Source organism: Xiphophorus maculatus, chromosome 19, assembly GCF_002775205.1.
Source record: "Xiphophorus maculatus strain JP 163 A chromosome 19, X_maculatus-5.0-male, whole genome shotgun sequence".
Taxonomy (NCBI): Eukaryota; Metazoa; Chordata; class Actinopteri; order Cyprinodontiformes; family Poeciliidae; genus Xiphophorus; species Xiphophorus maculatus.
In genome coordinates, this window is record NC_036461.1 from 18,095,895 (window position 1) to 18,119,043 (window position 23,149).

General features: G+C 42.3%; 1 protein-coding gene across 2 annotated transcripts; it reads left to right on the plus strand.

Moving 5' to 3' along the window:
• Positions 1-946: 946 nt before the first annotated feature.
• Positions 947-23,125, plus strand: atr (ATR serine/threonine kinase). Of its 2 annotated transcripts, none has more exons than XM_023352723.1 (48): positions 947-1,141; positions 1,285-1,376; positions 1,952-2,104; positions 2,195-3,072; positions 3,154-3,263; positions 4,025-4,201; positions 4,287-4,453; positions 5,015-5,167; positions 5,891-6,089; positions 6,206-6,462; positions 6,548-6,744; positions 6,830-6,930; positions 7,816-7,987; positions 8,296-8,451; positions 8,548-8,742; positions 9,278-9,373; positions 9,473-9,562; positions 9,641-9,736; positions 9,830-9,960; positions 10,045-10,188; positions 10,820-10,913; positions 11,014-11,139; positions 12,160-12,366; positions 12,646-12,759; positions 12,865-12,980; positions 13,081-13,201; positions 13,296-13,433; positions 13,517-13,688; positions 14,604-14,764; positions 14,846-15,010; positions 16,153-16,244; positions 16,328-16,419; positions 16,500-16,677; positions 16,753-16,938; positions 17,711-17,870; positions 18,232-18,411; positions 18,555-18,697; positions 18,771-18,868; positions 18,947-19,176; positions 20,011-20,145; positions 20,398-20,598; positions 20,878-21,021; positions 21,097-21,247; positions 21,780-21,936; positions 22,079-22,232; positions 22,350-22,501; positions 22,601-22,706; positions 22,805-23,125. In XM_023352723.1, the coding sequence occupies exons 1-48, from the start codon at positions 1,089-1,091 to the stop codon at positions 22,976-22,978; spliced, it is 7,764 nt and encodes a 2,587-aa protein (XP_023208491.1). In that variant the 5' UTR covers positions 947-1,088; the 3' UTR covers positions 22,979-23,125. The 2 variants fall into 2 exon arrangements, with proteins under 2 accessions (XP_023208491.1, XP_023208492.1); XM_023352724.1 differs by having other exon boundaries at positions 4,290-4,453.
• The last annotated feature ends 24 nt before the right edge of the window (positions 23,126-23,149 follow it).

A 23,149-nucleotide genomic window follows, 5' to 3' on the forward strand; every position in this document is an offset into this window, starting at 1 on the left:
AGTACAAATAAATGCATTGCGAAAAGAAAACATTCATTGGACTCACTGGATGATTTAAACTCCCTTTAGGTTGTTAAAATTAGGGATGCATACAATTTAAAGCTAAACATTAAGTGGATAATAAACATAATAATCAGTAATAATAATGAACTGGAGCTATGGTTCTCAACATGTGGTACAAGAACCAATAGAGGTTATTCTTGAGTTAGCTTGGGCCATGTTCAAAAGAAATTTTGTTATTGTCTACAAAGTAGAAATATTTCAAGAACCCCAAAGAACTGAAGGAAGCAGACAACAAGGACCCAACCATGATCTAGTGCAAGCTGGAAAACAGTGTGATTTGCCAGTTGATCGGTTCAAGCTAACAACAATAAGCAATATAAACAGATTTTTCTGCATTTTTTACTTGTGAAGTTTTTCCTCTAAGATTTTATAAATTTGGTGAAGATTTGGATCAAGCTGGGCAACTTCCTTGGACACAAAATAAGTCACTTCCACTGACAAAATTGATTCCAAATAATGCCTATCTGCTATGAGGTATGTCTACAATCCCATACCCTGCTTTCTAACATGTATTAGTAAAGGAATATTATGCTAAATTTTCGTACAAAAGAGATAGAAACAGCATTTCATAACCGTAGATGCCATAATATTTGAGTATGTCCTAAAATTAAACCCTTTTTTTATTGATGAATCCAAGTTTCTTTAACTTAAACTCTTATTAGATTCTACAAATAATTTTGTTTTCATTGCTAATTATGCTGCGAAAAGTCTTCAGTAACTATCTGCTGGTCTTGGGTTCTCTAATATTTTCGCCACTTTTGTAAATTTATTTATTTATTCAGTTTCTTGGGCTGATTTTTATGCTAATTGCAGTCTGTGCCTGTTGTACCTTTGCGCTTGTGCTTGAGTATTTTGAGCCTCGGTGGATACCGTATCAAAACAAACGACGTCACTTTGGAGCGAAAGTTTTCGAAACTCGTGGAGCGATGGAGAGCTGCTGGGAGATTATCTCCTTTAAAATTACTTAATTTATACTTTTATACTTAATAGCTTTCCAAGAAGCCGAACAAGACGGAAGCGTAAACATGGATGGACTTGAAATGTCTGCAATGATACCGGCTCTTCAAGAGCTAGCTAAGTGAGTTAAAAGTTGGCTACTAGCTAACCTGCTAACGGTTTACTGAGCTCCCGTCACCTATTTTTGTACTTTATTCAGTCACTATCTGTTGAAATGTTTACCGACTCATTTAGTGAGGTGAATGCCGTGTTTGTTGTTTGCAGTGCCAGTGCTGCTGAGTACGAACCAGCGGTACAGAAACCCCGGCAGATCCTCTGCCAGTTCATTGACAGGATACTGACGGATGTAGATGTTGGTAAGTCAACAGTAGCAACAACGCACACAGAAAACAGGTGGAAATACAGCTTTACGTCAGTGAATAAATGCCCACACCGTTCCTTTAGCTATTAAAATGTATTGTTCTCCAGCTGTTCTTCGTAGCATCACTTGGTTTTCTCTAAAATGTTTTAGTCACCAACATTGTTCCCCCAGGATTTAGTGATCCTAACCAAAAGATCACATGTGAAAACACATATGAAAGGGCCACTTCTGCAATTTTTCACAGAATGTGGAAGATAACTTTCCCAACATATTTACTTATTACCACATGTATTTCAGAGTTATCAGAAATGCCTATTTGGTGTGATGGGCATAAGTTGGACCTTCAGTTGAAATATTTGTGTAAATTGACCAATAATGGACTCAGAAGTGTGACAATTTGATTGTAGAAAAGTATAGAATTGCACATGAGAACATTTTACCCTTAAATCACTTTTGGTGAATATGGATTCATTTGTTTATTTATTTAAATTTTTAAGATTTAGCCATTTTTATTCATTTGTGAAGTACTTAAACCAATGAATAATTTATTTGTTTATTTTTTTTTTTCAGTTGCTCTAGGCTTAAATAAAAAGTCCAGTTCGGAGCCGGCCTGTGTGATGCTGCTGGATTTTGTGCAACATATAGTCAAATCCTCGTCTCTGATGTTTGCTAATCCTGCCTGTCAGCCTGCTGAGTACCCAGACACCATACAGAGCTGCATTGGTACGGATTACCTAGAAAACAAAACAAAAACAACAAACAGTGACCAACTGATCCATTGTTTTCTCTATTTATCTATTTGTTTTTCTTCAGACTTCAGTAAGTGGGTGGTGGTGCGTTTGCTCCGCGTCGGAGCGTCTCCGGGCTGCGATGTCATCCACGGCCGGGTCTCTGCTGTGCTGTGCTCCTTGCTTCACTCTCTGCGGGTCCGGGTGCCCTACATCTTCAGCTGCCTTGTTCGGGAGTTCATTTTAATGGCTCAAGACCTCAGCAACGTCCTATACGCCCACATAGCCGCGCTGTGTGGGCCGGACGTTCACACTCAAAACCAGTGGCCCGTGAAGCTCGAGCGCTTCCCCTTCTCCGCCACGCGTGCCTCCTACCTCACCCAGACTCCCCTCGTTCTCTCGTCGCCTGCCGCCTTGGAGTCGCTGACCGCTGTCGCTCTCGGCATCACAACCGACTCTCTGAGGGGAGTCGTTTCCTGTCGTGACCTGAGCGCGGCCTGGGAGACGGCCTGCTCCATCTTGGCGAACGGCAACACCAGGCTGAGGAAGATTTCCATGGCGATGTTGAGAAAACTGGTGGAGCTGAGAAAGTTCGACGAGACCCAGAGCCACAATTTCTTCGCTGCCTTTTTCCACCTGCTCGAAACGCACGACTTCTCGGATGAGAAGGAGCCCTACGAAGGGGAGCTGCTGAAGCTCACCCGCTGTTTGTTTCAGTCGGCTCACGTGTCTCACTCGGATTTTGAGTCCGTCTACCTCTCGCAGATGTTCGAGTGCGTTTGTGCTTTCGCAGGGGCAGGCGTTAAGTTCGGATCGGAGCTTACTGAATCCCTCTGCGTGCTCTTCAGCTTCTCGTTGTCTGTCGTCCCGAGTTACGAAGGTGCCTATCTGCTGAGGAGGCAGCAGGTGGCGGACGTCTGCAGGACGCTGGCGCGCACCGTTGGGACAGAAAATCAATCTGAAGTACTGACGTTTTTTTCTATAACCTTTGCGGTGTTTGCCATGTTTGCATCTTGCTTTTTACATTTGTTGTGTGCTTTGCAGTGTGCAGAAGGGTTCCTCCAAGCTGCACTTAAGGCTGAGAAAGCTACCATGATGCAGAAGACAGGAGATGGAGAGACTCCTGCCAAGAGATCCTGCAAATCTGCCAACAGGTTGGTCACCAAAACGACAGAAACATCACCAATGCGATTTAAGAAAAAACATCTTTTGGTCGGTTTCCACTACTGATTCTTGAGCACATTTTCTCTGGAACTGAACTTTCTGGAATCATTTTAACCAACCCATTTGTTCTATGGGAAATTTTTTGACTGGGGACGTCTGAAACATTTACATTTCATCCCTTGATGCTGAGCAGATCCTCCTCTTGTAGGAGGAGTCACTGCCATTTGGGGACACAAATTGCTCACTTCAACAAAATGATTAAAAAAGCCAAAATCAGACCAAAGCAACATTAATCTGAGGTTGTTTTAGAGCAGTTATGGTTTAAAAGCCACAAACTGCCACTCCCAAGTGTGTGGAAATGTGTTGGCAGAGTAAATTTAAAGTGAACTGCAGACAACGTGTCTCCTGGAAAGACAGTAGAGCTCCCATCAGGATTACAACCTCCCAACTTAAGACATTGTTTATGATAATTAAGCTGCGGTAAAAATGATCTGAAAATGAATTAAGTTCAGTTTTAACATATTAACTTTTACAGTTAAATCAATATGTATTTTAGTTCAAAAGTAGCTCATCGGGGCTTTAAATGTCTCACATTTTATGATAATGTATGTTTTAAAATACGTTTTGAATGCAATTTATTTGGTAATTGTGTCCAAAAGCTCTGCGTAAAAGCTCTGCTTTACAGTTGTTGTTCTTTTTTGTTTTTTGTTTTTATTCCAGCAGTTCAGTCATTTTGTGTGTTTGTGTTCAGCGAGTTGGACATGCGTGTCGGCAGTGAGGTTTGGGCCGCATTAAATCAACGTCTTGAAGAGCTGCTGACCGTTTTGAGCTCATGCTCTGCAGAACCAGAGAGCCTGCAGGCCCTGTCCGCCCTGCAGGGCCTGGCCCTCATCCTGCACCTGGCAGCGCTCTGCTCCTCAACCCTCAGGTACCTGCCTTCAAACAGACCGAGATCTACTGGTGAGGAGTCGTGGCAGAAAGAAATACAGTCACAGTTTTTTTTTTTTTGTCAGCAGTTCCTGTCCTCTGGTCTGGGTTTCCATTGAGACTGTGGGCCGGATGCTGAAGAGCTGCCAGTCGGTGTTAGAAGGAGCGTCTCGGCCCGTCTCTCATCAGGAATACTTTAAGTCTGCTTTTCAAACGACGATCACAGTTCTTGACTCTGTTCTCTACCTGACATGTAAGAAGACAAAAAATAAGCTACCTTTGAGGTTTTATTTGTCTCATGAAAAGGAGCGAGTGTCCGCGTATCCTTAAAAAAAAAAAAAAAATCATTCATGTATCTAAAATTAAGAACTTAAAATGTTTTGAATTCATTTAAAGAAATGAAAGTTGGCCTTAAATTTTGTAGTGGCAGGATTATTTAATCGCGCATTTTTTCCTCGCAGGACTTTCCATCAGGCAACAGCAAACATCTTCATTACGTTCTATGAATCAAGGTGGTTCAGGCTACCGCTAACAAGCTGCTAATATACATTTGCTAGCTTTTCTTGTACATTTGAGCTGGTCAGCCCGCCAGCTGTAATTTCTTTTGTACATTTCTGTCATGATGCAGGTGTTGAATTTCATTCATAATGGTCTTAAAATTTAATTTGTGAAACCTGCAGAAACCCTGGTATTCCCTCTGGTTTTTCTGTCTTATGTTTACTTAAACTTCTCATATAATGTGTTTTTAGTGAATTTTTTTTTTTAAATTGTAACAGATTTTTGGTGATCATGTTGTGTTACCGTATGTGTGCAGTGAACAGCCAGATTGAAAATGGGCTCCAGCGGCGTGTGTGTGCCCTGCTGTCTCTTCCTTGGGTGTGTGAGAACAAATCTGCCTCGGCCTTTAAGAGTTCAGGGTTTCCTTCCTGGCTCTCCACTTTGGCTCAGAGACTCAGCTTCTGTTATTGTAAGTAATCCTGTCACATCTCAAGCCAGCAGATGATAAAACATTGAAGTTTAGCTTTTAAAATGTGCAAAACAGACTCGTAATTGTGGAGTGTCTTCTAAATGTATTTGCAACCCCAACGGTAAAGAAGTGGGAAAAGCCTTGAAATTATTGTATCTTTTTTTGTGGAATAGTAATCTGACACTGAATAATTCTCAAATCCATCCTTTAACTTGAGTAAATTTATTCAATTAGAGGGAAATAACATTAGGAAACAGTTGTTCAATCATGGGCGCTATAGTGATTACATGTCTAAAAATTACATTTATGCATTCTGGAAAAATTTGGACAAGTTTGGAAATTATTTTAAGTATTTTCAGTGTCTGGATAAGTATGGAAAATTGTACTGTAGAAATATCAGACATATTATGTGTTTTATATTTTCTACCCGCCCCCTCCCCCCAAAAAACAGCAACAACAAAAAAACAGGCTAATAAATATTTCAACTTATGAAAGTTGGAGAAACAAGCAGGAATCCAGAATACATTTAAGTAGTTCTTTTTGGATTGATCTGAGTTTGCAGGAAGTCTCGGTTCTGTCTCTTACTATCCAGGTTAAGGCTTGTGTACACATGTTGCAGGAACGTCAATAATCATTAGAGCTGCTCTACATTTATCTACATCTACAACCATGTATTTCAGTTTAACATCATTACATAACGGTGAATCTGACGTGTGATTCCAGCACATAAAGTCCAGGCAGACTGCGTGTCGCTGCTGGCCTTTCTGCGCCGGGGCGTGTGCGACGGCTGGCGCGTCTGCATCTTCGGCAACGCGCTGCGGAGCCAGTGCGAGGCGGTGAGGGCCACTGCCGTCGAGGTCTTCCCCATTCTGCTTCATTACCTGGGACCCTCACACCACGACCTCATCAGCACCGCTCTGCTGTGCGTGAACCCCCTCCCGTGAACGGGACATCCCCGTTCTCGCTGTTGTTACCGCTGTGGTTTTTGCTTCCGTTGGTGGTTTACTTCGTGGTTTTATTTATTTTTCTTTGTTGTAGATCTCTGCTGGAGGACGAGTCAGAGCAGGTGAAGGTGGCGCTCGCCAGGATTGTCGGGCATCTGAGCTGCGTCCAGTCGGAGCTTTCCAAGCTTTGCGACTCCGACGTAGAGGCCACGTGTCATTCCAAAGTCCTCTGCCTTCGCTGGATTCTTGCAGCTCAGCATGCTGGGAATAAAGCGCCATCCCTCAAAGCAGCCGTAGTTAAACCATTCATAGCTTTACTCAGACCTCAGGCTGCCAGCTGTGTTAAACTAGGTAATTAAAAGTTTTATTTTGCTTTCTAAATGAGCTTTCACAGCTCTGTAAATTGCTATCTTAAAAACGACTCGACTTATTTCAGCGTTTCTGGAAGCCCTACCTCACCTCTGCCAGCATGTCAACCTGCTCGGTGCGGACAGCGACTCCCGCGCCGTTCTCTGCGCCCTGGTTGGCCTGATCGAGGACGCCGAGCCCGCCGTGAGGACGCGTTTTAGCCAATCCGTGCGTTTCCTGCTGACGGAGTCCACGAGGCACTCAGAGCAGGACACGCTGAGCGAGGTGAGACATTTCAGCGATTAAACGCAGCGTTTTTAACGTCACGCGGAGGCTGACGACGTGTTGGGGGTTCTTGTTGCCACCTCAGCTGCTGGTTGCGAGTCTTAAGCAGGCGTTCAGCAACGCTAAAGCCAGCAGAGACGACGACCTGCGGAAGACACTCATCCTCACCACAGGAGAGATCGGCAGGTAAAACTATAATTTTTACTGTTAGCAACTATAGAACTCTTACTTCAGGGTTATAATGTTTTTTTAAATGACTGAATATATTTAGTGTAACTACAGCAACCTCCAGATGATTTGGAGCCTAGAGGGTAAAGATGTGCTGAAAAGCGTGAAAATAAAAGTTTGCTATGGAATCTTTGTTGATCACAAGATGTCAAGTTATTTTTAAATAATGTGGGATTTTTTTTTCCTGCATACATGAACAGCCTGAAATTAAACATTTAGTTTTTCTACATGATACAGTGTGAGACTTTGCTTCTGGACTAAAACTTTTTGCAACATGCCCCGGAAAATTGAACGTTAGTTTTTCTGACTTAAAATGCAAAATAATTTTCTTGGATTTTTTTTAATCAAGAAATTAAATACACAATATGTGAATTAAACAAAGCGCAATGTTTGTCTTAATAAAGGTTTTTTTTGTTGTGTTTTTCAGTTTATTTAGTCTAGAGAATTATTTAGTTTGTTCCCAAGTTTAATTGAAGAATTAATGTGCTCCAGTTTTTTGTTTTGTTTTTCTTTGAGTCGCTGGATTATTTTAGCCCTGCTTACAATGAAATTCAAATTAAAAGAAAAATATTTCTGACCATTGTAATTCTTGTGCTAAAAAATTATTTAAAAAATAAGGCTCCCTAGAGGGCCAAATTTGTAGCATTGTTGAACTGCAGTCACGGGGCCTCACAAAATTGTTCCAGGGGCCACAAATTGGTCCCCAGACCACACTTTTTAAACCCCTGGTCTGGACAAAAAGATTAATTTAATTTAACTTATAGACTTTTTTTTCTCCCATGCTTTTATAGACAGTTGAGGAGATCTGCTGCATGTGAAATGGTCTTTTCCTTTTCTCGTTAGGGCTTCTCAGGGCAGTCTGGTGTCCTTCTCCCTGCTGCGTCTGCTCCACTGTCTCCTGTCCAAGTCGTCCACAGTGTCCATTGCTGCTTACACTCAGATCAGAGCGCTGGCGGCTGCCAAAGACCTGAAGCTGCAGACCCTGTTCAGCCAGTATAAGAACCCCATTTGCCAGGTTGATAATTTGCCAATCTACGCATCTGTACCTGCATTTAGTGGCTTTTTTTTTTTGCATATATATAAAATTGCAACACCTTAAAAGATTTAATTAAAGCAGAAAAAAGCTGTGTTTGATGATTTTATCTGACCTTTTTAGTACAGATTAAATATAATAATAAAATAGGAAACTAAACTAGACATAAACTGGCTTATATATATATATATATATATATATATATATATATATATATATATATATTCAGAAAGGTAGATAACTGGAGAAATTGTGGACGGCATCTTTTTGTTTGTGACTCGTGTTTTCAGTTTCTGGTGGAGTCGCTGCATTCGCGCCACGCCTCCGCCCTGCGGAGCACGCCGGACCAGACCAGCGAATCGGCCAATCAGAGAGAGCTGGCTTTGGACATTCTGGCTCAAATCGCGCATGCTTTCGACTTCCCGGACCTCCACCGCTTCCTCACCGTACGCTGAGACAGAACTTCTCTTTCCCACCAGAAACGGCATCGTTTTCACGCCACTGAAACACTGAAGCACTGTCTCGCACATCTCTGTCTGCAGCGGACGCTCCAGGTGCTGCTGCCGTACCTGGCAGCCAAGGCGAGCTCCACAGGCTCCGCCCTCATCCGCGCGCTGGCCATCGAGCTGAAGGCGAACAGGAGAGAGATTCTGATCAACAATTTCAAGTACATCTTCAGTCATCTGGTTTGCTCGTGCACCAAGGAGGAGCTGGAGAGAGCATTTCACTACCTACAGGTTTTTTGTTAATATCAATCAATTAATCGCATTATAAAGCAAAAGAAACTCAATAATTTCCATTCTGATTTTTGTTTACAGATGCACCATGTTTTGTTTATGGTTTCAGTTGTGTGTGGTTTTTACTATTCCGTCTCATTTATTGTCTCTGGTTGTCGTTTTTCATTTTGGGCGTATTAAATATCTTCCGGTTCTAGTGGGAAATGTTCTTTACAAACTAAAGGTTATTTACAGGGCTGGACACTAAATCAATAACAGTATATATCGCGATAAACCTGTGAACAATATCAATATATAATACGTCTGAACGGCACAGCATTGTGGGAGTTGTAGGCGAGGAAGCTTTAGCTGCTCAAACCTCTCACAGCGTAAAATTACAAAGTCAAATTGATTTAGTCATATTTTATACGTATATGTATATACAACATTTTTATAACAACTGAAGTCAACACAGTTACTTAATTGTGCTATAAAATGATAATATTTGGCTGCAAAACACTTCACACTCAGCTTCGTGTGTCATTTTCCATCTTAGAGTGAGACGGAGATTGAGCTGGGTTCCCTGCTCAGGCAGGACTTCCAGGGTCTCCACAACGAGCTGCTGATTCGTTTGGGGGAACACTACCAGCAGGTGGGCAGAAAACCTAAATCACCTTTTTTTTGTGTGTGTAATTTCTCTGCTGTTTATTGACTTATTCAATATAATTCAATGGAAATCAATTCTTTATAGGTTTTCAACGGTTTGGCCATTTTGTCCTCCTTTGCATCCAGCGATGGTCCATACCAGGGTCCTAGAGACATCACCACCCCGGAGCACATGGTCCACATTGTTTTCTTCTCAGTTTGTGATATGATCGACATTTCACATTTACCTAAATGTTGCATTGCTGTGTTTCAGGCTGACTACCTGCAGCCCAAGCTGCTGGGGATCCTGGCTTTCTTCAACATGCAGCTGCTCAGCTCCAGCGCAGGAGAGAAGGACCGCAAGAAAATGGTGAGTCGTCCTCGGCTGACTGCCGGTCGCAGCCGCAGCATTCCAGCCCCGTCCGCTTCGACACATCTGCTTTTGTGCGTCTCCTGCGGCCAGGCTTTGACGAGTGTGATGGCTCTGATGCGCCTGATGGGCTCCAAGCACATCAGCTCCGTCAGGGTGAAGATGATGACGACGCTTCGCACGGGTCTGCGTTACAGAGAGGACTTCCCTCTGCTCTGCTGCCAGTGAGTACCTGCCTCTTCCTCGTGAAAACGAGTCTCGACGCACACAACAAAAAAAAGTTGAAAGATTGCGCTTCCTTGTTGCAGGACGTGGGAGTGTTTTGTGAGGAGTGTGGAGCCCTCCCACCTCGGACCTCTCCTGAGTCATGTTATTGTTGCCCTGCTGCCCTTGATCCCCCTGCGGCCTAGAGAGACCGCCGCTATCATTCGCTTCCTCATCCTGGACAACAGGTGACGTTAAAATGGGAAAAAAAAGAAAATAACGTATCAATATGAATAAGATTGAAAATCAAGAGTTCAATTGAACTACCGCATTCTTAAAACACATTTTGGGGTTTTCACATTTTTGTCGGATTACAACCACAAGCTGCACTAGGAAGTTGAGGAAAAGAAAAGATACTTAATTTTGAAGAAAGAAATCTGAAAAGTGCGGCATGCCCCACTGAATCAATACTTGGTAAAGCTTGCTTGGGACTTGATGTTTCTACCAGTTTTGCATATCCAGAGACAGAAATTTTCCCAATTCTCTTAATAAAATTCCTCATGTTCATGCAGACTGGATGGAAAGTGTCTGTAAAGCTTTTTAGGCTTTAACTGGGCCGTTTTAACCGATGAATATTCTATTTTTAAGGATTCTGCTGCATCTCTGTGTGTTTAGAGTAATTTTCATCCTGGAATATGAAAATCCGTCACAGCATCAAGTTTTTAAAGCCTCTAATGGGTTTTCCTTAAAATCCTAATAAGATACAATAAAGTTAGTGGTTGTAATCTGAAAAATTGTGAAAAATTAAAAATTTCGGACAGCTCTAGATGATTACAGAATGATCCCTACTGAGACCATGCTTCTCTCAATCTCTTACAGGGATGAAGTAAACGATTACCTCCACGAGATTTACTTTCTGCCCGAGCATCCGGAGCTCCAAGACATCCACACGGTTCTGCAAAATTACAAAAAGGTTTGCGTAAAGTCACGATGACGATGGAAGGGTTGAGAGGGAAAAATCCTCCTAAAGACAGGAAATGACCTGATAAAGAATTTGTTTTTGGTCTCTTCAGCTAACGGCCAGCAGCAGCGACCTGGCCTCCGCTCTGCAGCTGTCGATGAGAGCCGTTCAGCATGAGAACGTCGACGTGAGGATCCACGCTCTGACCAGCCTCAGGGATATGATGCACAGCAAGCAGGTACTATAAAACACCAAAAAAGGCCTAATAGGTTGCGGTAGTGTTTGGAAATCTCTTCAAAGAAAAGTGAGCTAATACTATAATCCTGACGGCGTTTTTAATACCGTTTGTAACATTGGTGCAGTCAAATTTAACGTAATGGTGTTATTTATTTGTGGTGTTTTTTCTACGTTGTGTGCAGAGCTGGGGAGTAACTAGTTACATTTATTTAATTACATTTTACGTCAGTACTGTAACTTTTTTTTTAAAAATGTACTTTTAGAAGTATTTTTACTACGCTCTACTTTTTACTTTTACTTGAGTAATCGTATTATGAAGTATCCAAGGTTTTCCCCAGAAAACTTGCCTAAGCCCTGTGCTCGGGGCGCTGGGGCAGTCATTCATCGGTTCATCGCTGTGTTTTTGTGTTAAAAAATGTTTAAAATTGACAGGAAATTTCAAAATATCACTTGATATTTATATGTTATTGGAAGACTGGAAGATTAATACCTGAACACCAACTATTAAGTCTTTAAAAAAGGCAGTCATTAAAAAACTAAAATAAATAAACAATGCTTAGCCTGATGGGGGCACATGTAAAGCCTGGTGGCCCACCAGGCTTATAATACACTGAGAGAAACCCTGAAATTTTGTTTATTCTTTGCTAATTGAATATGAATTATTGTCTTTTTTTTTCATTAATATACCAACATTTCCACTTAACTTTATATTTTGGTCTGTCTGGTTATGTAATTTTTAAATATGAATTGATTGATAATTTGGTCAGTTACTCAGTACTTGAGTAGATTTATATATACTGTATATACTTATATATATATATATATATATATATATATATATATATATATATATATATATATTTATTTATTTTTTTTTAACCAAAATACTTTTTTTACTCCTACCTGAATAATTTCTCGGATGGCTACTTTTTACTTTTGAGTAAAAATTTGTCGATATAGTTCTACTATTACTTGAGTAACAGTTTTGGGTACTCTGCCCACCTCTGGTTGTGTGTTTCAGGAGTGGCTGCTGCAGCAGGTGTGTGCCAGCGAGGCGGTGGAGCCCGTCATCTCCAGCCTGGTGTCCGTGCTGCTGAAGGGCTGCCAGGACTCGTCCCCCGAGGCCCGGCTCCTCTGCGGGGAGTGTCTGGGCGAGCTGGGGGCCGTGGACCCTGGACGCCTGGATCTGTCCCACGCACACTCCAAGGGCGACCGCAGCACCTTCGTGGCAAGTTAAAGTTGAACTCTTGTTGCCTTTGTTGACCACATACAAAACAAAAGAATTGTATAATCATCAACTAGTTGCAGATACTTAATTATTTTACAAACACATCTAAAAGTAAAATGTTGCTTCATGTTTGTCCTTTTTCACCCATTTTTACTTAGGAAGATTGCAGTAGGAATAAAACTACCCTAGTCTCTTGGTACTATTGCAGAAAAAGTATTTCCTAATAAATTTTTGATGCAACTAATTTCTGAAAACACATTTCTTTATTCCTGTCAACAGAGCGGAGTAGATGATCCCAACTTTGCCCATGACCTGCTAACTGAGCTGACCAGAACATTCCTGGCCTACGCGGATAACGTGCGAGCTCAGGACTCTGCTGCGTACGCCATACAGGTACGCAAAATGCGTCCAAAAACAAAAAACAACACACAAATCCGCATGATTGTTCTGTTTTACTTATTTGAGGTTTCTAATTCGATGATCTGTTGTTCGCCGCAGGAGCTGCTGTCCATTTTTGAGTGTCGCGAGGGGAGAACCGACTCGCCGGGCCGTCGCTTGTGGAGGAGATTCCCAGAACAGATCCAAGAAATCCTGGAGCCTCACCTTAACAGCAGGTCAAAATCCCCTCCTCCACAGAAGAGTTGGAAAAAACTAATTTTATTACTATTATGTCACCTACAGTACTTTGATGACTCTTCCCATGCTTTCTTGCAGATATAAGAGCGGTCAAAAGGATGTGAATTGGTCCAAAGTGAAGAAGCCAGTGTACCTTAGCAACCGAGGGAGCAAGTTTTCTGACTGGTCTGCCACCTGGGCTGGATACCTCATCAGCAAGGTTAGCCGATTCCTCAACACAGTCAAACTTTCCCCTTCCTAATCTCCACGCAGGTGTTTTTTTGAGAAGTTTTAATGTGTGGTTCTCCACCCAGGTGAGACACGAGCTGGCCAGCAAGGTCTTCAAGTGCTGCAGCTTCATCATCAAACACGACTACAAAGTCACCATCTACCTGCTGCCTCACATCCTGCTCTACATGCTGCTGGGCTGCACGCCTGCAGAGCAGCAGGAGGTCAGGGTTTCTTTCCCCTCCAGCGTAGCTTGGTGTGGCGCTGCTTCGTTTTTCACTCATGTGCTGGTCATTTTGTCTTAAAGGTGACGGAGGAGATGCTGGCTGTGCTGACCAAGGGCGACGGACGAGGAGGGGGCGGAGTCCAGGAGACGGCCTCCAGCCTATCGCAGCTCAGCACTCAGACTGTGTTCAGCATGCTGTCACACCTCACACAGTGGAGCCGCCACATCCTTTACGCCAAACCCAAAGTCACAGGTAATGGTCAGGGTTCGGGCGAGTGCTTGAAATCCTTGAAAATGCTTGAATTTCTGGTAAGTGTTTTTCAAGGTTTGGAAAGTGGTTGGGTATCTGTATAAAGACCTTGAAAGTGCTTGGTATTAAATTACACAGTTTTGTCATAAAATGTAATCTAACATTTGATCTAAAGCCTAAATGTGGAATACGTTATTTGCTGTTGGTAAAAGATTTTTTCATGCACTTAGTAAACAGACATTTTTTTTTCTCACTATCTGAAGTTCAATCAGAATAAAATTTCCTTGTTTTAGGTTAGTAACAATCACCAAAATTATTTCTACTTGCTAAATTTAAAAAAAACTTTGCAAGAATATGTATATATGTATATTTTTTTGTAACTTTCTTTATATATTGTCTTGAGGCATTTAATTTAAGCAAGAAGGTTGACGATTTGATTGGATTTTTTTGATGTAATGCATACTTTTCACTCATAATGTCTCAATGACATTGATCTGGTTTATATTTTATACCTTGAAGAAAATTACAGATTTTTTTTTTCGTTAGTGTTTTGTTCTCTGACCAGTCAGGTGTGTTTTAGAGACATTTCAAAGCATGACATTTTATTATATTTTAATTTACCTTGTCCTGCTGTCGAATGCATAATACTGCAATAAGATATTATTACTGACACTAACATATGATATCATATAATAGTGAATTTAAACTGTGTTTTTTAGTTTATTTGTATTGTTTTTATCGCCTAAGTTTGGTGCTGGAAAAGTTTGAAGACTTACCTTGAAGATTTTTGAAAAGTACTTGAATTTTGCTGAGGGAAAAGTGTGTGAGCCCTGAATAGTGGATGCTACTTAACTTAAATCACTTATTACTCTACTAAATATGGTTATTAATATAAAATATGAACTTTTTGTCCTGCAGGTGATTATGACCGTGTGGTGGCCTTCCTGAAGGGTATCCCACAGGATGTGCTGGCTAAGGCCTCCCTGCGGTCCAAGGCGTACACTCGAGCCCTCATGCACTTCGAAGCATACATCCTGGAGAACAAGGAGAACATCCAGGACCACCTGAGCTTCTTACAGGTTAGGTTGAATCTGTGAGATCGGCTTCAGCCGATGTTGGATGTGAATCTCAGCGTCGTGATGAATCCCTGGCCGTTCCAGACGCTGTACGCGGCGATGCACGAGCCCGACGGAGTGAGGGGAGTCAAAGCTCTGAGGAGGGAAGAGCCGTCGCTACGGGAACAGATACTCGAACATGAGAGTATTGGTTTGCTGCGAGATGCGACGGCTTGCTACGACCGGGCCATACAGCTGGAGTCAGACCAGGTTCCCACCCGCAGATTCCTTATTCACATTTACTCACTCTACAACAACAAACTTCCATGTAATGTATTGGGATTTTATGTGATAGACCAAAAAAATGTGGCGTTGGTGAACAAAGAGCATCATAAAGATCAGGAGAAGCAAAGGTCAGGAATGAAGTCGTTTAGAAGTTTATTGAAGTCTAATGTAGGCTTGTCACAATGACAAATTTTGCTGGATGATAAATTGTCCCAGAAATGATTGCGCTAGATGATAATGTTGTTGTTTTGCGATACTTTTCAGGTGATATATTGATAACACAATAATGCAGGTTCGCTCTCTCAAAGACCAATAAATGTTAATTTTGTCAAGAACTCTTACCACTTGTGGTGGGCGACATTTATCATAATATTTTGAAGTTGCATCACAATATTTTGCGGTACTGTTGTGATAACGATAAAAACTATTTCTTACTTTTTAGGCAACAGCAAGACTGTATGACAGCAGCAACTTGCTATGATTACTGTGTCACAGTGATGAGAGGCTTTGTGGGACTTTAAACATCATTAATTGGAATTTATTGTGACAAAAATGAATCTGAATTTGTATCATGATAATACGTTATCACGATAAATGATAAACGATGTGATAAATGCCCACCCCTACTTTACAGTTGAACTGAAAGATATTTTCAATGTCCAAAAGAAAACACAACCAAAACGATACATAAAACAGAAATGAAAACCACATCTAAATAAAATTGATTATGAAGACTCTGTAAACACAACCTCCCTTTAAAAAATATTAATAATCAGAATTAAAATGATCAAGCTCATTTTAATTTATCATGTGATTAATTAATTGCCTATACGTGCTTCGTCTAATTCCATTTCTAAAACGATATCCTTAGCTTTGAACATTTTACGTAACAAACACATGAGTGTTCAAGAGACATTTTGCAACTCTGGAGGAGCTGCAGTCATCGTGTCGTTAGGCAAGATGCCGGATAAACCCTTGATTGGTTGCCAGGGCAACACAAAAACACAGAGCAAACAACAACGCGTGCATTCATAACAGATTTTTTTTTTAAAGAAATTCTAAATGATAAATTTCTCAGATGTACTACAATACGTCTATAATGGTAAAGATTCACCAATCTTTTCTAGATCGGTCACTATCATGGAGTGATGACCTCTATGCTCGGCCTGGGGCAGCTGTCCACCGTCATCACGCAGGTGAACGGCGTACTAGCCAATAAGTAAGACACTTGCATCCTACTTTACTCTCGTCATGACTGCCACCTGATTTAAGTTCAACTTGCTTCTCTTTTTATACGTTTAGGCAGCAGTGGAAGTCAGAGCTGAACACCTACAGAGTGGAGGCCGCCTGGAAGCTTGGAAAGTGGGATTTGTTAGAAGATTATTTGAGTTCAGGTTAGGAAACAAAAAAAAGTAGATATGATCAGTTCTAATTGCATTTGTTTAATCTGCCAATAACAACGCGGCCCCTCCAGACCAGCAGTCGTGCACCTGGGGCGTGCGGCTCGGCCAGCTGCTGCTGTCGGCGAAGAAGCAGGACGCAGAGAGTTTCTACGAGGGGCTGAAGCTGATGCGGAAAGAGCAGGTGGTCCCGCTGTCCGCCGCCAGCTACGAGTGTGGGACCTACCAGCGGGGATACGAGTACATCGTCAGGTCTGACCTTCAGCTTCTGCAGCAGCTTTGGTTTCTTCCTCGGGACTCTAAAATGCGTCCCACCTGTGTGCGTAGGCTCCACATGCTCAGCGAGCTGGAGCACGCGTTCACCGAGCTGCGGGGCGTTAGAGACGGCTCCGCCCCCAGCCTCACCAAGCTGCCTCCTCATTGGTCAGACCGACTGGAGATGACCCAGAATTCCTTCAGGGCCAAGGAGCCGATCCTGGCCGTGCGGCGGGCCCTGCTCAGCCTTAGACCACAGTAAGGAGATAGAAGTGTGTTCACACGCTGTTGTGATGGTCGCTCAATTATTAAATTATGAAAGAAGACACGGCCTTCAAAGTTCAGTTTTGTGCTTTATGATAAAAACAGCCTTTCTAAGACATAATATGCTTAAACCAATCTCTGTGTACACTAATACGCTCTTGATCATTTGTAGTAAAGGATGTGTCTGCGGCTAAAAAATACTTCCAACATCAACATGTGAAAGATCCTGACCTTTCTGCCTGATTTAACATCAGTACAGTGTACAGATGATCTGTTGGTACAGATGATCTGTTGGTTATGTTTTTTTTGATCCAGCAATTAATTATTGAATAGCAAAATGTGGTGATAAAATAAATTTTTGCAGAGTTTAAACCAAGCGAAGCTGAGAAAGAGGAGTTCTGAGAAGAAAAGGTTTACAGAAAATGAAGGTTTTTCATCAGAAATGTTAAATGTACCTTTTTCTTTTGGGAAAGTCTTGGCTCAATTGCTGCTCTGGGTATGTTATTTTAGCAGAGTGCATGTTTTAGTCTGTAAACGGTTATTCAATTACTAAATTAGTTGACAATTATTTCAATAATCGATTAATCACAATTAATCCGATTAATTGTTTCAGCCCTACATAAAACTGGGTATCAGAACCTCTTCAGAGGTTCATTCAACTCAATAAATGCCACCGTGGTTACAACGTTTGACAAGCTAATTGGTTTGAGTTTACTCATCGATCCAACGTTGTTTGAGCAGCGATTACTGCGGTTTTGTCCTCCAGGCCCGTGTGTCAGGAGCTGGTGGGCGAGTGCTGGCTGCAGAGCGCCCGGGTCGCCAGGAAGGCCGGACACCACCAGACGGCCTTCAACGCTCTGCTCAACGCAGACAACACCAACCTGGCTGAGCTGGTCACGGAGAAGGCCAAGTGGCTCTGGACCAAGGTACTGCCGACCCGTGAAAAATGGCTAAAGTTCAGTCAGGTTGCAAGTTTTCCCAGACATTAATATTCTTTGCAGCTCTGACTGTATTTAAGGTTGTTGCCCTGCTAGATAAGGAGCCTCAAGTCTTTTGGTGAACGGACTGATGTAGCGGCACCAACAACTCAAAAATGTTTTACACGAGAGTTCAGGACATATCGTAGCAGTTTTAAAGTTGTTCCCATTTTTAGAGAAGGTTCCTGAATCTTCTCCAGAACCACATCCCTGACGTCTATGTGTTTTGTTTTTTTTTGTTCTTGATATTGCCGTTTTTTCAACCAACTCTGCAATCGGAAAACCCCTCCGTGTGTGTGCCTGCGACCAGGGCGACGTGCACCAGGCGCTGATCGTCCTCCAGAAGGGCGTGGCCCAGTGTTTTCCTGACGACCAGCTGCTGACCGACCCTCGCAGCCTGCAGATCAAAGGGAAGGCCATGCTGCTGGTCGGACGCTTCATGGAGGAGACGGCAAACTTCGAGTCCAACGCCATCATGAAGGCGTACAAGGTTTTACCCCGTATCTTTTATTTGTGGTGTTTATTATATTCATAAATAGATAAACGGATTATTAGCAACTGTAATGGTAGTTGAGTTCACTTATTAATCTGTTTTTTTTTCACCTTAAACTGGTTTATTTATTTGGTCTGTAGGATGTGACCAACCTTCTCCCAGAATGGGAGGACGGGAACTTCTACCTAGCAAAGTACTATGACAAAGTGATGCCAATGGTGACAGATAACAAGCTGGAGAAACAGGGGAACCTCATCCGATACATCGTCACCTTCTTTGGAAAGTAGGTTCTCGTTCTTTCTGCGTGTTTATGTCCTTCGAAATGGCTTCTGACTGTATAACTCGTTTCCTGTCAGAGCCCTGCAGTTTGGGAACCAGTACATCTACCAGGCGATGCCTCGCATGCTCTCCCTCTGGTTGGATTTTGGAGCTAAAGTGTGCGACTGTGAGAAAGGTGAGTAGGTAAGGTCAGAGACCACAGGGCCGGTCGGACTGGAAATGGTTCCTCAACGTTCTTGTCCGTCCTCCACAGCCGGACGAGTCGACCGACTGATGCGACAGGAGTTCGGGAAAATCAACGCGGTGGTCGAGGAGCATTGCTCCAACTTGGCGCCCTACCAGTTCCTCACCGCCTTCTCCCAGCTCATCTCCCGGGTGTGTCACTCCAGCGACGAGGTCTTCAAGGTTCTCATGAAAATTGTGGCCAAAGTGTTTCTCGCGTACCCGCAGCAGGCCATGTGGCTGATGACCGCTGTCTCCAAGGTTGGCTTGTGTTTTGTGTGTTTTCCTTTTTCCCCTCAACTATCTCAGATTCACTCAGATGCTGTGTTGTTTTGTAATTGTAAAACTGCTTAGCTCTTTAGTGTTGGCATACATTCATTTTATCCTGGCTAACATAACCTGACATACAGTTGTGGATAAATGTTTTGAGAGTGAGTGAGAATGTTATTTTTCCCCAAACTTTACTGCTGTAGTCTTGTTGGTTCTATTTTTTAGATGAATCTGCTGGAAGTACAGCAGTAAAAATTGGGTTTTAAACAAATTTAATTACAAAATGCATTAAGTATCAATATTTACAGTGTCAGCTTTCCTTCATCAAGACTTCAGCATCTTCTAGTGTAGAGAATATCAACATCTCAGAGATTTTATTCAATCTGGGAGTATGAAAAAATGTCTGACTTTATTCCCCATTCCAATGTGTAAATGATATTTCTTTCTTTCTATCATTTTCTTAGTCTGTTGTTTTTTTCTTTCCTTCTTGCTGCTTTTTTCTCCTCTTCCTTTTGTTCTTTCTTACTTTCTTTCCATTTATGTGTTCTTCATTGTTTCCTTAGGTTCTACACCTCTTTCCGTTTATTTTAATTCAAATCAAAAGTACTTTCATTATTGCCAGAGGGAATTTAAATGTTGTTGTAACTCAAGTTATACAAATATCCCTTCTTCCCTGTTTTGCTCCTTGGTCTGGACTGGTTGGTATCTCCTGTTCATGTGCTTTTCCTTTTTTTTCCTGGTACATTGCTGTTGTTGTTGTTTGAACAGCAACCCTAATTAATTGCCCACCCTAGAAAAATCCCATGTGTGCCTTTTGTGTTTCAGTCTTCTTACCCCATGCGCATGAACCGCTGCAATCAGATTCTTAAGAACGCCATCAGTCTTAAAAAGCCTCTGGAGAAGTTCATTGGAGACGCGAACAGACTCACCGATAAGCTACTGGAGCTCTGCAACAAGCCGGTAAAAATGTCCTCACAGTACATCCTAAAAAATTAGGGGTAATGAGATTACACCTGACGTTCAATTTAAAATTTGAGTTTATGTATTCATAAAATTAACTCCCAAGATTAGGCAGCTGTCCAAAGGGATCGCTGAATGTAAGAGAAAAATTAAGACGATTTGATTATTTGTGTGTTTTTATTACCCTAAAAGAGGGGAAAAAATGTCTTGCTTTATAAAATACAGATGTGTTTGATCGTGTCGCTCATTCAGGTGGACGGTAACAGCACCACCCTCAGCATGGGCGTTCACTTCAAGCAGCTGAAGCGGCTGGTGGAGGAGTCCACCTTCAGCCAGATCCTCATCCCGCTCCAGTCCGTCCTCATCCCGACGCTGCCCTCTACTGGCGGGGCGAACACAAAGCATGACGCCTTCCCCGGACACTGGGCGTACCTGCACGGCTTTGAAGACGGTGTAAGTAGGAGAGATGGGGGTCTGAATTTCACGACCCGTTTCTTGAGACATTTATAATGTAGAAATGTGATGTAGGTGAATTTCAGTTTTGGAAAAGTTTGGGGAAATTAAAATGTGTAAAGAATTTTAGATTTCCAGACTTTTCTCCCCACCGTATAGAGTAAAAAGTCACATCCTGATGCGCTTCGATTTTGCACATTTGTGTCTGGAATAATGTTGTTGTTTTGGTTTTTTTTAATGTTTTATCCTAACTGATCTATTTGCTCGTGTTTGTATAAGGTGGAGATTTTAGCCTCCTTGCAGAAGCCCAAGAAGATAAGTCTGAAGGGCTCCGATGGACGGAGCTACACCATGATGTGTAAACCTAAAGACGATCTAAGAAAAGACTGCCGCCTCATGGAGTTCAACTGTCTCATCAACAAGGTTGCTTGTCTGACCGATAAACACGGTTTCTGGTAATGATGTGGCCCCCCTTACTGTCGTGTTTTCTGCGAGCAGTGTCTCCGTAAGGATGCCGAGTCGAGGCGCAGGGAGCTGCACATCCGCACCTATGCCGTGATTCCACTCAACGAGGAGTGCGGCATCATCGAGTGGGTCAACGACACCGCTGGGCTGCGACACATCCTCACCAAGCTGTACACAGAGAGAGGTATTTGTTTTTATGCCAACTGCTGTTCAAAGGCATTCGTGCCTCTTTACGTTTTGTCGTGGTGCAACTACAAGCTTCATTTTATGTTACTGGTGTTTTATGTGTCAAACCAGCATGAAGTAGAGCATAATAGTGAAGTTGAAGGACCGTTGCACATTTGTAGAAAACTGAGGGATTTAGGACCTAGTTAGTAAATTCTTCATTTGTGTGTGATTTTCACTTCTGTATTAAACACGGCTGTTGTTTTAATGGCTATTGAACGTTTTCTGTGAGTAATGTGGAGTTACATTCCACAGCAAAATTGTTGAAAAAGTGAATCTGCGAATATCAAACACGTCACTGACTTATGGGCAATAATTGCAAATCGTCCCCACAGTTTTTAGTTTGTTTGCTTTTTTCTTCCTAAAACATTTGGGAAAATAATTTCTGAAAGCGTGAAAAGTCGAAAGGTTTTGTAAGAGTTTGTGAAACCAAGTGTAAAAGATTTGTAGACTGGAACAGCTGAAGGGATTTTGACTATGTATTTCTCTAGGTGCCCACCTGTCGGGTAAAGAGCTGAGGAAGTTTATTTTACCCAAAACGGCTCCTTTGGAGGAAAAACTACGAATCCACAAGGAGGTGCTCTGCGCTCAGCATCCGCCCATCTTCTATGAGTGGTTCCTCCAAACCTTTCCTGACCCTGAATCGTGGTATGCCACCACTTCACTGCATGAGCACGGAGGACAATATTACAAGCCGTATTGTTGATTAGATTGAAATGTAATACGTGTGTTCACTTTTAATTTCTGGGGGGGGGGATTTTTTCTAATGTCTGCACATGTTCATGTCCAGGTACAGCAGCCGCTCTGCATACTGCCGCTCCACTGCTGTGATGTCCATGGTCGGCTACATCCTGGGACTTGGCGATCGCCATGGAGAAAACATCCTCTTTGACTCTTTCACTGGGGAATGTGTCCACGTTGACTTCAACTGCCTCTTTAACAAGGTTAGTCACTCAGATTAGAAGTATCGACACTTCTTTGAGGAACTGTATCTGCTGTGTGTTTTGGTCCCTTTTCCCTCCCACTTGCTTTATCTGTGCCGTTCTCTTTGTGTCCACTAGGGGGAGACATTTGACGTGCCCGAGGTAGTTCCTTTCCGACTTACCCAAAACATGGTCCATGCTATGGGGCCAATGGGTACTGAGGGTTTGTTTCGACAGGCCTGTGAGGTCACACTTAGACTGATGCGAGACCAGAGAGAGCCACTCATGAGGTAGACACAGTTTAATACATTGTGATTGTCAAAAACTTGTTTTTCTTTAGTGTTCATATTCAAAAATAACACATTCATCATTTGCTATTACTCCTTAAGTGTGCTGAAGACCTTCCTTCATGACCCGCTGGTGGAGTGGAGCAAACCATCCAAAGGCCTGGTGAAAACCCAGGCCAATGAGACAGGAGAGATAGTTAATGAAAAGGTTTGTGTGTGTTTTTTTTTTAATTGGATATTGTTTATAGGTCTTATACAAATGATTTGTTTCTGCTTCAAGCTGTTAACCCTATCTGTCACTGCCAGGCCAAAACACACGTGTGTGACATCGAGCAGCGTCTCCAGGGGGTGATAAAGAGCAGAAATAAAGTGCTTGGCCTCCCTCTGTCAATAGAGGGACATGTGCACTACCTCATCCAGGAAGCCACAGATGACAAAATGCTTTGTCAGATGTATTTGGGTTGGGGTCCATACCTGTAGAAAGATGGATAGATGTTAAGTTAATTATCATAAAGCACTTTTTGAGTAAAATTTCTGTTTTGTTGAAGTTCCCGATTTTTTATAAACTGTCATACGTTTGGATTTTATGTGCTGTATTGCTCATTTGTAATAAAGAGGTCTTCTGTTGGTAAGTGTGACTGAGTGAGTCTT